Below are 15,354 nucleotides of genomic sequence, written 5' to 3' on the forward strand. Positions count from 1 at the left end.
CACATCTTTTGGAGGTGGTGTACATGGTTCACATTTTTGACTTTTAAATATTTAACCTTGCATTTACACATATTAAAACAAGCATTCACATGAGGTGGCTTTATTTAAACTAAAGCAGTACTGAACTGACAATATTAATTCAAAAGATATATTTCCAAGATATGAAATGTCAATAGGCAATGAGAAAAATTATACCTATTTAAAATAGTACATTGAGTGGACCATCACCATACATACAATCAACCATTTGTAACATACAATTTCAAATCAATATTGAACTACTCAAATATATTAAGGAATTAATATTTTTAAGTATGATACATTATTCTTGTAATATTATTCTTATTATATTATAATAAAACCTGTTTAATGAGCAGTGCTTTTGTCAGGTTTACAAAGTTCAAGTACTTTCAGAGGTAACACAGCAAAGTATCAGCACCTTCTATTTAAAGAAGCATGTTAGAAATTCCTGAAACTTCTGTCCAAAAGGTTCTAACTCACCTACCCAATACAAGACTAACGTTGCAGAGCTGTTATACTAACCTCTGCCCAAGCCTTAAGGACAGCCAGTACTTCCATAGTTGAGGTGCTTTCATTATATTGTTCATTTTGTGCTTCCTTTCCAGCCTGCACTTTGAGCAAAGAGGACACAAGCAACTGGTGAACCCTTCGGAGGTCATTGAGATCACTTACGACACCACTTGCTATCCAGGCACTGCACACCTAGTGTTGTGAAACAGAAACAATGAGGAACAAGAAAAAAACACCACTGCATACTCTTTTTTCCATCTGTAAAATTATGAAAGCCAGATTTAATTTCTACCAAGACAGAGTTACTCTCAGACAATAACAAATGTTGAATGACATCCCAGTTTAGTATACTTTACTAGTGAAAACTAAAACATTGTGGGGTGTCACAAAAAATGGCAAAAATATCAACTGCAACAAAGTTTCTCAAAAGACTTTAAAGTGACAATAATCTTTGAGTTGTCACAATATAGAGGTAACATAAGTGACATTATTTTTTGTGAATGGAGGATTTAAAGTTAGAGGATTTATTTCCTTTTTCTTGTGTTGCTGATCAAGCAAAAAAAAAAGTTCAGAGGGTCTATTACCTAAGAGACTTCTGACTTTCAACACTTGCCTGACAAGCTTTTGCTGTGACATCAGGAGGAGTTTCAGGAGCAAAGGCAGGCCTAAGTGCTGCTCCAACCTAAACAGAAGTTATACAACATTTAATACATAGTGAACGATTGACTAAATACTTACTTTTCATAATCAGACTTTGTTACAATTTTCCTTTATAAAGTATAGCTCCTTTGTCCTTTTTTCACAGATTGTTTCAGTGAGGTTAAAGAGCAGAGAAACAGTTTCAGTCATATTTTTATTGTTTTGCCTACACTGAAGACAATCGTTCTCTTTGAGGGAGTCTTCATGGCTGACTCCTATTTTCTTGTGCAGTCTAAACCAGAAACAGTAATGTCTTCCTTCCTGAATGCCTGACTTGATGAGGAGCCCACCAAAAAAAGCAATGTTCTGAACATGAAAGACTTTGCAAGACACTTAGCTAGTGACATTTCCTTACTCAGAAAAAAATACAGATTTAAGAAAACAACTAACTGAAGCTGGTCAACTTTGGAAAGTGAAAAAGTGTGGGGAGAGCACAAACCCCACAAAAAATAAAGAATGCACAAACACAAAGTTACTGGGCTGCAGAGGTTTGACCCACTCTCACTGTTGAAAACCATTTCACTAAAGTATAATAAAAGATTCCCTAGCTGCTTTAGCATGTGTTTGAAAATTCATATTTAAGTTTGACATACTACACTTGCATCCCAAAGAGCAAGGACTACAATAAATGTTTGTGAAAGAAGTGAAAGAATTTGTTTTTAATGGCAATTAATGACAATGTCTTAAGAGCCTCTAAAGTTGAGACTTCATTTATGGAACTTCAGAACAAGATGTGAGGAAATCATTACTTAAGTCCAGAAGATTTATATCCATCTTTTTCTGGATTATTATGATGTTTTTAGGAAAAAAAATCTGACAATGTAGACTTGATTAACAGTTTCACATCCCTTAAACTTATCTCTTAAACAGCTAATGAGATCTGTGCACAGTATTAGCAGAAACACATTAAAGTACAGAAGCTTAAAAGGAAAATTATTAGCTTTACTTGTGACCTGCTGGATGGTTATGGACAGCAAGGACAGATGGTTTATTATTTTCCCTTGACAGCTTTAGACTAGACCAAGGAACTTCCTTCCCACAAAGGAGTGCCAAAAAAAAGAATTATAATGGCAAAAGCAAGATCAAAGTAGGTTAGGATGTCTTCAGTGTCTCTCCAATTCTATGAGAGAAAGTGATCTGACCTATTCAGCTTGCTAGAAATTGAAGCTATATGAGGCTTAACACAGTTGTCTGTCATATTTAACACAAGTGTGGTATGGAATGCTAAATGACTAGGACATCTTTCCTCTAAATCTAAACCAAGACTTAACAGAAACAGTACAATCCACACTTCTCTAGCTTGTTTATTGGCCAAGATCTCCAAATGTAATAGCTGCTGTGCAAAGGCTACTTATTTCTAAGCAGAATTTAAATTTATAGTTATTCCTAATACTTCTTGCAATACTTTCACACTCTTGAAACCAATGCTTTCCAAAAAAACCAAAATTTTGGTTTTTGTTGTATTCAAAAGGGAAAAATGCTGAAACTTGAAAAATTTTGAAGCTAAAAAATTATACACCAACTGAAAAGATGATTTCTAATGAAGTCCAAACAAAATAATAATACTTCAGTAACAAAGTAACTGAAATCCAGCTCTGTACCTACACACTGTAAATGCAAATTTCTTTTAGTAATTGACTCTAAACTTTTGAAAGTTATTATCAATGGTGCTTACATTGGCTTGATACTGCTCCAGAATTACATGACCTGGAAACTCTGGTTCAGGAACAGCTGCAAACTTCCGAACAATAATTTGCAACATTTGAAGCCCAGAAAGACGAAGTTGATCACTGTGATCTGTGGCAGCCATAAAAGCCATACGGACCAAGTCAGCTAAATGCAGCACCAAAAAGTCATCTGAAAACAGAAATTTAAAAAAGAAAATAGTTTTATTAGATTTAAATTCAGACATAATGTATTTTATAAGACTGTTCCCAACTGTTTTCAAAGTGCATATTTTACATTTTACCTTAATATGTATCAAGGATTCATTTCAGGCAGCTTACACATAGGTCAATTTTACTTGGCTACCTTATGTTAGCTGATCAAGTCTGCTTTCCATTTAAATGTAGAAAAAAAGTACTTAGAAGAAAGTATAAATATCTTCATGTATGAGACCTTCTAAAAAAGTGTTGAGGAAAACACCTCCAGATAAATACAGAGTGGTACTGAAAAATAGCCCTGTATTTCTACTGGTGATTATGCAAATTATGGAAAGAAAAAAAGGGGCGTTTTTTTCAGTCATACTCCCAGACACCAAACTGTGATGTTGTAGGCTGGTGCCAGCTATCACTTGTGACAGCCAGTGCTTATACAGAAACAAAGCCTTCCTACACATACGCCATGGTACTATAACCAGGAAACTGAGTGGAAATGCTGTAGTAAGATGCTGATCTTTTAGCAAATAAAAATTTCTCTACTCCTTAAAGAATACAGGCTTACAATCAGAGTAATTAGAGGCTTTATTGATTACAAACAACAAATTTATGATTAATTTCATTAAGATGCAAAGAGCTAGTACTTATTTTAAGCATACTTTGCATTCTATGAAATTCTTCCAGTGCTTAACACATACCTCTTGAATCACGTTGTTTCCTTTCCTGAGCCAAAGTTATATCAAAATGTGCACTCCCTGCATTTTCACACTGGCTTATAATTTTACAAACGCACTCTGCAGCAAAAACTCTGGTGGACCATCGTGGATTTCGGAAAGGATGGAACCTGTCATCACTGTCAGATGTTAATACAGATACATCATCCCCTTTGGCAGTTTCCTCTTCTTGAGTGGTATCTATTGATGCTACTGTATTGAAATCTGTATTTTGGACACAGAAGGGAAAAAACCAAACATAATATTCTTTCTTACTATAACTGAAACCTACTAAAAGAAATATCTTCGAAGTCTATCCCTAAACTCAAATCCATGGTGACTCCCTTACAGTAAATGCTAGAATTCAAATATAATGAAACTGTCAACATTTAGTTGATATTACTTGCTGAAACACAAGATTAATACCACAAAAATAAATTAAGAACTGCACTGAAAGAAGGAAAAGAAAAAAAAACCCTTTTAAAATTAGTGTGATACATTAGAAGCTAGTACTGTTCCAAATAAAAAAAATCTAAATGCAAGAAGTTTTCCTCCTGCACTGCAGGTTTAAAGAATTTCCTTCACCCCCACTAATATTCAGCACAGTATTTGATTTTGTGTGCTCAAGAGTTCCATTATGCTATAACAGGCCTCCATTAGTCTATCACTAATAGAAGAACTGGTCAGAATACTTTTCTTGCAGGCAATTGCACAGGACTCACAAGCTCAAACCTATGTTATATTTCCATTTCTGCTATGGAAATGAATTAAGATCAATAATTAAATCAACAAGCAAGACATCCTAAGATGTTTACAAGAATTTGTTCAATGGGGAAAGGGCAATCAGAAGAGAGAAAGTCATATTCCTCTGAAGGAACTAAGTTAAAAGATCCAATCTTGCAATATGAATGACAATTATACAGTTCATAAATGGAAAACATTCAAGAAACTTTAATGCTTTCCCTCAGTGGCACAGTGTACTGATGCAGGCCTTATTTTGATTGTATTCTCAACTACAGTGTATTAAGACTTACCAGCAGAGGCAGCAAGAACATCCTTACAAAGCTTCAGCCAAAAGGAGAGCTTCTCAACTGCCATTGAAGTAAGCATATGAGTCAGGGTCTCTTTGATATCTTGGCACAATCTTGGGTCCAATTCTTTGTCCAGCAAGCCCAACAATGCCCCCTCCAGGCCTATTTCTCTGATGTTCACATCTGCTAAGAACAAAGTCTGTGAGCTGAATACTGTGGATCACAAAACTGGATTAATGACAACAGAAACCCCACTAAAGGTTGCACACAGGGTATCTTATAAAAAAGTAATGACTAGCCCTGAAATATTTTTGAAACCATTTTATTTTTCAATTTAACACTGCAGCTAACTTATGAATATAAAACAAATGTTGAGCTTTTACAGAAAGATAGTAACAACAGGAAGAAAGTTACCCCATCAAGAAATAAGAATCCTACTCTGAATTTCACAGCATTTACATCCCCTCAGCATCTAGATCCTGAAAAAAAAATCACTTACCTTACTTCATAAGGTAATTCTAAAACAATGTTTTAACTTGAAATGAAAGTTAAAACTATTCTCCAAAAAACCACAAAACCAAACATATGGAAATAATTTGTTAAATTAATATGACCAATTTTTATTTGACCAATATTACAAATTTTCAATATCAGCAGTTTTAAAAAATGGCTATATTCTATTTATTCTGAAAATTTCCAAATGAGCTTGAATTGAAAGCTGAAGTGAAAAAAATTATTAACACCACTCACTCACAGAAAGGCACACGAGGATGAACTAGTGATCACTCTCAGGCCTTTTAGCAAAAAGTTAATACAACAGCTACTGGCTAGATGAGCATGGATTTCCCTGCAACTCCCCTTGCATTTCCTCATTTTATAACAATTTTTTACTATACAGACAACTGAGGTAGAAGATGTTTTGAGTTTAAGATTTCTAGAGTATTGCAAAGTTTTCACACTCTTAGCAAAGTGTGTTTAAAATTCACTGTCAATATGCCAAGCTTTTTGATCTCAAAATTTCAATACATTACCTGGAGTAAAATCTTCTTTGCTCTCTTTCACTAGTGCAACAGCATATTCTGACACTTCAGCAGCTTCTCTTTGCACAAGCTGACGTAAGCAAGCTACCACTGCCCGTCTCAGCAATAAGTATGAGCTACAGAGATTCATCTGAAACATGCAAGGAGGTACAGTAAGATGGCTAACAAACCTCTGGGGCAATACTTCAGTAAGGCTGGTATTTTCTGAACATTTGCAGCTATAGCAAATCTGTTAAGTCAGTAAACATGTAATTGATGCTCTTTTTGGTCAGCCTTTTTTTTTAAACCCCCAAATGAAAAGTTTTGCAAGTCCTGTAATCAATTTTACAAAACTTTTAGCATTTCTCTCCAAAGGCAACTTACAATATTGGTTTGATGCTGAATCCACCTCTCAACCAATATTGTACAAAAACTGCCAATAACTTCAATGCCAGGTGAATCATGGTAACTAACTCTGATTACTGGGTATATGCATACTGTGGGCTTGAAAATTCAGAACAAGTCACTATCAGATGTAACTAGAGAAATGTCAGTGAAACCAAAGGTGAGAGAGTCAATCAGGCCTTAGTAAAACAGAACTCCATGCATGAAAGGAAGTTTATAAGGGCAAAGAGAACACTGCTGCAGTTTCATTGGAAAAATAAAATTATATACTCAGTTTACATTAAATTATGTTTTAGAGAAGTTGAGAGAAAAGGTGAGAATTACTGGTGAATGTATGACACTGAGACAAGTCAGCTCTCCTGAGCAGTCTCTAGCAAAGAGGTTCATAGCACCATCATATTTTAACACCAACAGGCCAGTGTGTGGGATATTTTACTGGAAAATACATGATAATAGATTCACTATTACTGGAACAAGGAGAAACACTTAAAAGAACCCCAAGACTTAGTGTCAAGGGCTTTTTGTTAGAGTGGAGCTTTCTGATTTTTATTTGCTTCTTTCAATTTTAAGACAATCCTGAAGGGAATCCTAAAGACATGATAAACTAGCTCTGTGGTCAGGCAAGATGGCTACACCAATATTTATGCATCTTTTTCTAAATGAAGCTTAGGTTATCATAAAAAAAAATGTTCCCTACAACTAAGCAGTTGTGCACCCTTAGCTGTTACCATCCTTAAAACAGAGCTGAGTGTCTGCTGCAGGAAAACCTTGCGTAAGGCTGTGCTGCTCATTTGTCAGCAACAAGCCAATATATGTTAGTCAAAATGACTAATATATATTAGTTAACATATGCTTAAAGAAAGCAACTTAAGGACAAAAAGAATAAGCAATACAGAATTTTAGCCTTGTTAGATTAACAAAACTAAGCTTCATCTTCAGAATTTCTATGCATGCAAATGAATCTGCAATACTCAGAATTACATTATACACAAAAAGATACACTCTCTCTGCATAATTCTTCTACAAGGAATCTGACTCAATAGATATGTCTCCAAGGTATTTTAATTGCAACTTCAGAAACAGGTGAGACTTTTAATGCAACATTTACGCAGGCAAGCTACACATTCTACTTCGAGTTGGACATGCATAAATTCCGTGCTCATTTTAACGGGGAAAAAACAGAGGGCCCAACTGAGGCGACTGAAATAAAGCAAGATGCACATTTTTCATCTCTCTCATTCTCCCAAATTCTAAGCAGGAGACAGGACTAAATGACAGACACAAAATGCAAGCATCACATTAAAACTTAAATGTAAAAACAGTTCAATTTCTGTACTTAACACATTAAAAACAAAAATATCCCTTACTAGGCACATAAATGAAATGTATTCCTGCCATCTGCAGAAAGTTAGGAAGGCTCTGGTTAGGATGACAATAAAATATCACTTGACATGCTAAAAGAAATTACATTAAAATGGTTAAAAAGAAAGATAAAAGATGAAATAAAAACACCACTGCAAACTGCAAAGGTTTAGGATTAACAAGGCACAGGGACCTACCAACACAGAATTATCCAACAAGATTTCCTGCACAAAAACAAATGACAACCAGTCATGACAAAACCAAAAATAGATATCACAGTGATATCAACCACACATGGAAACTGTAACATGTAAGCTCAGCATACAATAAAATTCAGAATCTTATCTCAAACATACCAAAAGCCTAATTTGCTTCGTTAATTTCTCTTATTTTTCATGCTGAACACACTTAAATTCCAACCCAACTGCCACTAAAATTAATACTTAAACAATACCAAGACAACAGCACAGCATAGTTATTAACATTGTATAGTTATTGTGTTTCAATATTGATCTTACTGTTAATATCTTAGAGGTGAAAACTGGCATTCACTGTGTTGAGGAATACTACACCTTAAGCTTACACAGATAAGCTCTTTAGAAGTCTGTGCTCACCTAAGTTAGTTTCAGAGCTAATTTTAGACATTATTAAAAGCATATTCTGCTGTATTCTGTATTCTGTACAGAATACCTCTGTAAATCTCTATTCTGCTGGAGCCAAGAATTCAAACAGCAGGACAAGTATGCATTATTGTTAGAAGCCCCGTGAAAGATCCAATTGACGAACAGGGAACACTCTCAGAAGCTGAAGAAGGGAAGCTAGATAATGACAAGCACATGTACACAATATAAACAAAACACTACAAAACCCCCACAAAACATGAACCAGTGAAGCAGTGTGTCCATTGCCTAAGTCATGTTTTACTAGTGCTAGCACAGTTACAACCTGAACTGTTTAAATACACTGGAGACCTGAGCCATCTCATGCTGTAGGGGCTTAACAGGTAGAGGAGGCAGCTTGCTGCTGCCTGCACAAGAAATTGTTTAGCATGCCTAATGATGTAAAAAAGAAATTAAGAGGGAGGACACGGAGGGTTATGAGAGAGCGAAGGAAGGTAAAAGACAAGATAAAGAGGAAGTGAGGGGGGATGGCAGGAGAATGAGGACTGTAAAAAGGCAAGTTCAAAAGCACAGACACAGATTTAACAGAATCCTTGGGCAAAGAGGATGGAGAGGGGTGTTGGTTCAAATGCTACTAAAAAAAGTAAAAAAAAAAATTGCATATTAGTTTTCAAGATTTTATAAGTGAAGATTCATGTTTCTACAGATGGAGGGGGAAATATCACTCATCTGACTGCGTCTCCTGTTTTTCTTCCCTAAATAAAGAATGCAATGGTGGATATCCACATGGTCTAGGGCCTAGCTTTTGCATGCTACTTTCCCTTAAGACTTCAAAATGCAACACAAAGGAGGACAATCACACCTTGTTCTCCAAATTGCAGACATTTAACTCAAGAAGAATAACTAGCTGAGGATCACCTTGCAAGTAAACAGCACAGTGAGGTGCAGATTTCAGATCCAATAACTTATTCTGCTTCCCTAATGAGATGGTGATTTAGTGGGTAGAAGCTACACAAATGGATGTTGAGTTTTACAAATGCAGAATTCTTCTTGTGCAATTATCTTCTCACAGACCTGCAAAGCACACACCCAAAAAGCCTTGTTTATGACACTCTTCAGAGATGCACAGACATTACTGAATTGTCAATGCCAGCAAAATTGGCCTTAGTTGTACAAGCTCATGAAGAGAAGATCACCCATGTGAGGCTGCTGCTTTGGTGGACTCCTCTCCAGGAAGCCTACAGTCACTTCTGGGATAGAGGGGAACTCAGATGCATGAACACACAAACTCGAGCCATGACCCCTGCTTCTTAATTGACTAATTTAGTATGATGAAATTCATAAACCACTGTATGAAGTACCTTGAGACAACTTGTAAAAACAATAAAAATCAGTAATATTATGTAGACAAGGTAACTTTGTCATGATATCCTCTATATTAGCAGGTATTTGATAATAACAGAGAGATTGAAGCAGACTGCACATGGACTTACAAATGCTCCCAAAAGGTATCACACCCTCCAAGCAAGAGACTGTCTGACATGGTTTGTTGTGAGTTTATCAATGTAAGAAAAACTATGTTTTACCCAACAAACAGAAAATAATTGTTAGTGTATGTTAAAACAACACTTCAGATTACTTGCAGCTCTTCTGCAACTAGCATATTCATATGTATCACACTGTGGGGCAGAAAAACCTTCCTCAGTTTTTCCTATCTCCCACAATCATGTTTCTAGTCAAACTAAATAAAGAAAATGTAAGGAATCTAAACCTATATGTTTAGATTAAACATGAAGATCTAAATCTATGTGTTTAGCATTGATACACAAGTGCTACCCAATGGAAGATGTGAATAAGAACTGTGTTGAAATAGATGAGATTAAAACAAAATCCAACCACACATTCATTGTCTGTGGACTTTTGTTTCTCTCTGACAGTGAGACAAAATCGTATTTAAAAAAACAAAACAAACCCCTCAAAAACCTCCAACCAACCCTCCCTGTCCCCCAGCTATCCCCCCAAATCCACCAAGGCTAATAGCTACCAGAATTTTTTTTTAACAGAACTAAGTACTTCAGAAGAGCAGCAACTTCAAAGACAGCGAGATACTGAGTGAAAACAAAACAAAAAAAAACCAAACCCCACCCAACAAATAAACTCCCCTGCCTCTTGTCAAATAGGGCTGAAAAAGTTTTGTTTATTTCTTCCAAAGACCTGATTTGACTATAACTTTTGTGTTAGAAATTTTTATACTGACTGCCAAATGTCAGTACACTGAACCGTTAATGCTACAGAAATTACAGAACACAGAAATCTACAATTTTTCAGCATCATGAAAAAAACAAAACGAAACAAAACAACTCACAGTAATTAGTACACACAATTTTTAAAGTCAATCCTTCAAGCAAGGCATAAAAAGCAGCAGAGGGAAAAAACTGGCCAATATAAACCAGCTGGTACAAATCCAGCAAAAAGTTTTAATGAACAGTATATCCTGTCAGACAACTGGCCTCAGTAAGAACAGCAGAAAGTACTTGCAAGCAGTTCAGAAGGCCAAGATTTCTATAGAATGTGCTCATCTTGTAAAGGGGAAGAGAAACTGAGGGAAAAAAATGAAGATATATAGAATACTTGCCTGTCGGAGAACATGAAACACCTCATGCCTACACACACCTACACATTGATCAGTTTCTCTGCTTAAAGAAACAGCTGCATTTTTTAAGTGTTTGTGAAAAATAAGAACGAATTTTAAAATACATGGATATAAACTAGTAAATATATACTCACACAGAGGCAGCTTACAAGGTTAGACAAGTTGACATGTCGAGGAGAAAACATGTGAAGCTGCTGAAGGCAAGAGATGGCTTGAGCTTGAACAAGGCAGTCAGGATTATCTTGCATCACTGCACAGCCCAAAAGGCAAGAAGTTCTTAAGGCTGACACTGCTGTACTGCTGCCTATATTGAGAATAAAGGTTATTTTTTGTTTGTTTTTAAAATGTATATTTCTTTTTAATAAACATGATAACCTGTCTTTTTCCCAAGCCAGCCATAATGTTCATCCTCCTAAACTATGATCCTTGTATCTGTGCTATACTTTGATATCCATAAGTAGGGATCACATTGCTCTCTGGTTATTTAGATGCAAATTTTAAATGTCTCCATCATAACTAAGACATAGAAGGGCTCCTAACTTTTGAAATACAAACACCTGTTCTCATGCTAGAATTAAAAGATGTAAGAATGTAAGAAATATAAAATGTAAAATTTATGTCAGAAATTTCAGCCCAAGGCAAGGCTCGGAGAACCAGTTCAAACAAAGGAAATTATGTCAAGAGACACTATTTTTGGAAAACTAGAGTCATGTCATCTTGATTACATGAAGTCATGGCCTATGAAATACTGTCTTACAACTATGCAAAGAAACTTAGATCTGCTTATTTGCTACATTTGCAACCCCACACATTCAATGTTTAGCAGTTTGGCTGCCAGAGCAAAGGAAGCTGAGACATTTGTGTGCTGTATACCTTGCAGCTCAGGGCCCAGAGTGGTAATGAGTGCATTCAAACAGCGCCCAAGGCTTTGATGGACTTCAGCGTAAGCCGGAGGCACACTCAGCAACAACATGAGAACAAGAGATAAGGTAGGTTCCACATGCACATGATACAGGGGCCCAGCCAGATCTACTATTAGTGACAGAGAGTGCAGTGCCCATGCCTGCAAAATAAGAGAAGCAGTAATGAAATCTCTGTATGATGTACATAAGGCCTTTTAAAAATGTGCTAGTTAAAAGTGAAATTCAGTGATGAAACGCAATAGAAGTTGCACTTTTAGGTTCCAAATGAACAAACAGAGAGGTTATACAAAGAAACTTTATCAATGAATAAGCCATTTTGAATATTTTACAAGGAACTGTATGTTGTGCAATGAAACAACCATTTTAAATTTTTCATTGTTAATAAACAAAAAATTGAATGTAATAGTAAATTAGTTTAACAGTGATTATTATTCCTTCATTATATTCTATTATTTTAAAAATTTCTTACAGTTCTTTGTGCAAGAACAAAATTGTGAAAAAATACTAGACTTTCCAAAATAACCTATTGTTGTAGTTACAGTTACTTTGCACCAATAGCCACATCTGTTTCATGTCAAAAAACAGTTCCTCTGTGTGCAAAGATACTGTGGGAAAGCTTTAAAAATTCTTTAACTGATATTTAGACAAATACCTTAAATACACTCAATGTCTCTTAAAGCTATTCTGATAGATAACAGTTTCAGCCACAGGGAAATAACATTAATTAGTCTTTAAAATTTCTTGTCTTATTCAAGGATGTATATCCACCAAGTTCTAAAATATTCAGGCTACAAATCCCTTTTATTTACTATATGACCCTTCAACAAAATATGCTGTGAGGTTAACACCATGAAAGAGACAAAAACTGACACAAACAAAAGAAGTCCCCTCATAAACAGAAAATCCTAGGTACTATGTAGTCCAAGTCAAGATATAGGTGAATGTGAAAAGAAACAATCCCTAAAACATCAGATGCTGTTTTTGAAGTGAGCCTTATCAGTCTCACAGAACATTGAATAAGAATCTCCCACATCTCATAATAGTTCTTGCTTTGGAAGTTGTTGAAGGTGGATTTTGAGCAGGGGCAGTCTTCTACATTGCCTTTGCTGCTCCAGCTGCTACCTGTGAGGTATGCCTGTGAGATGTTGAAGTGTCTTATTCTTACAAGAAAAACAACCTTAAACTCCAGAATATAATTCAATTAATTTGTAACATAACATTTTATGTAAGTGGCAAGTACCTGTACATCAGGAGAAGTACTGTCCTGAGACAAAGTATAAAGGATTCCAACACATGCATTCAGGTGCTGAGTAGAACTTATTCCTCCTAGGTACCTATACAGACATCCCAGAGCCAAAGAATGACCTGTTCTTGATACCACATCCCTAGCAGATTTTAGCCTATTAATTGAAAGAAAGCTGTTAGTTTAACTACCAAGACTCTTACCATGTAATAAGTACATCTATGAATTAAATTTCTGGTATATAATCAGCAAAAAAATGTATTAGACACTATTATATTGCCAAAATTCTAAGTTCATACATGGTCTCTTATCTGAAGAAAGCACCAAAAATATTTTAGATACACTTAAATGGTGTTGCTAGAACAGCAGCCAATTCAATTCATTTGAAAGTCTACATGCTTGCTTAGTTAGTCTCACACTAAGAAATACATACAGAACTCAGGCAGTGCTTTTTCCTGTTAATTTCTGAAGCGACATCAAATTCATGAAGGAAACCAGCTTTTGAAAATTATCATAATAGGTGTCAGATAGATTTTTCAAACATTTTTATAAACATAAGCAGTATCTTTTCATGCTTATTGCGAACTTACTTGTCAAAACTGACTTGAGCTAATCCAGCAGTGAAGGCACTGTCAGAAACCACCTGTGCCAACCTGGCCAAACACTCTGCAGCAGCACATCTTAGAAGTGGATTATTGCTTTCCAAGGCACCCATTACCAACATCAGGGCAGATCTTCTAACTTCTTCTGAACCTAAACTTCCCTTGCAGTTAGCCAAGTGCTAAAAATAGACATTAAATATATTAAACAGCTAGACAGTAATCAGAGTGTGCTTTTCTGTCAGTCATGCAAAAAATACAAGACCTGCAGAAGGATTTTGATTTTCTTCCCCTCTGTGTGAGGAATTAATCTCTCTCAATTTGCTGTTATGAGCGCTAGACATCTAACACTACATGAATGTACATCACAGCACAACACTATAGTATCAACATTATGATTTTAGGAAATATTGGACAAATTGTAGTGCAACCAGATAAACCAACATATTAGCATAAAATTTAGGAAGTAATATCAAGAAGAAAACACACAAAAAAAACCCTCAGTCCCAAACATTTGCCTAAGAAGACAAGAATGAAAACTGCACATGAACAGAGGAAAATACAGATAAAGCATTGGGGAAAATGAGCAAATAGCAGGTAATTATGAGATCACTTTATTTAAAAAATTGTTATGTTATGTCTTTCTTACCCCAGTAAGAAAGACAGTGAAAAAGACAGAAATTATATAAAACAGAATTTTTCGATATCTCTCTTATTTGAATGTCACTAGTATGGATACTAGTACACTAGAGTGTAGAACAAGTTTCCCTTAAACTAATAATAAAAAAGGGGAAAAATCAAACAGTGATTCATTTGCACTCAAGAAAGCTATGACATCACAAAACAAGGTATTACTACAGAAAATAGGACTGATCACCTTGATTGTTAATCAAAACAAAAACTTCTGTGTACTGTGCAGGTTTGGACTGGGGTAGAGTTAATTTTCTTCACAGTAGCAAGCATGGTGCTATGTTTTGGATTTGTGCTGAACACAGGGTTGACAATACTGAGATGTTCTGTTATTGCTTAGCAGTGCTTACACAGAGCCAAGTCCTTTTCTGCTTCTTGTGCCACCCCACCAGTGAGCAGAGTGGAGGTGCACAAGGAATTGGAAGGAAACACAGCTGGGATAGCTGGCCGCAATCGACCAGAGGGAGATTCCATACCATATGGCAGTCAAGAGATAGTTGTTTAGCATAAATAAGCTTTAAGTAGAATGAGTTACATGGAGGTAAAATACTCAGTGATTTAGGATACTGTTTGCCCAGCATGAGTAGCTGGTTTAGATAAAACCTTAGGCTGATAGCTCTGAACTTAGGCCTAGAGATGTTTTTGTCTGGAATGGAGTTAGTTTTCAGAGTAATCTTCCTAGCAGCTGGTACAATGCTGTGTTTTGTCTTTAGCACAAGAGCATTGATAACACACTGATGTTTTGATTGTTGCTAGGTAATGGTTATCGTAAATCTAGGGCTTTTTTAGTTTTCCGTGCTCTGCCAGAGAGCAGATGCATCAGAAATGGAAGAAGATCATGACAGCAGAAGCTGCAATACCTCAAGAACTACCTACCTGCACAGACAGAGGGATAGAACCCAGTAACATATTAGAAGACTCCTTATCAAAATTCACCACTGGGCCCAGAGACACGTGCAAGGCATGTAGAGAACATATGAAGGGTAGAT

The 15,354-nt window shown here is 35.9% G+C and overlaps 1 protein-coding gene across 8 annotated transcripts in view; it reads right to left on the minus strand.

Annotated features, from left to right (window-relative positions):
• Positions 1–15,354, minus strand: part of HEATR5A (HEAT repeat containing 5A) — a 65,346-nt gene that overhangs the window by 13,695 nt on the left and 36,297 nt on the right. For 5 of the 8 annotated variants that reach the window (XM_077180419.1, XM_077180420.1, XM_077180417.1 and 2 more), the window contains 11 exons: positions 13,667–13,857; positions 13,074–13,233; positions 11,784–11,973; positions 11,045–11,214; positions 7,835–7,861; positions 5,883–6,021; positions 4,855–5,034; positions 3,806–4,045; positions 2,906–3,087; positions 1,145–1,213; positions 544–723 (listed from right to left, as the gene is read on the minus strand). In XM_077180419.1, the coding sequence (XP_077036534.1) occupies positions 544–723; positions 1,145–1,213; positions 2,906–3,087; positions 3,806–4,045; positions 4,855–5,034; positions 5,883–6,021; positions 7,835–7,861; positions 11,045–11,214; positions 11,784–11,973; positions 13,074–13,233; positions 13,667–13,857 (1,728 nt within the window). The remainder of the gene's footprint in view (positions 1–543; positions 724–1,144; positions 1,214–2,905; positions 3,088–3,805; positions 4,046–4,854; positions 5,035–5,882; positions 6,022–7,834; positions 7,862–11,044; positions 11,215–11,783; positions 11,974–13,073; positions 13,234–13,666; positions 13,858–15,354) is intronic. The other 3 variants (XM_077180421.1, XM_077180423.1, XM_054635558.2) reach the window with 3 other exon arrangements.

Source organism: Agelaius phoeniceus, chromosome 6 (genome assembly GCF_051311805.1).
Source record: "Agelaius phoeniceus isolate bAgePho1 chromosome 6, bAgePho1.hap1, whole genome shotgun sequence".
NCBI lineage: Eukaryota > Metazoa > Chordata > Aves > Passeriformes > Icteridae > Agelaius > Agelaius phoeniceus.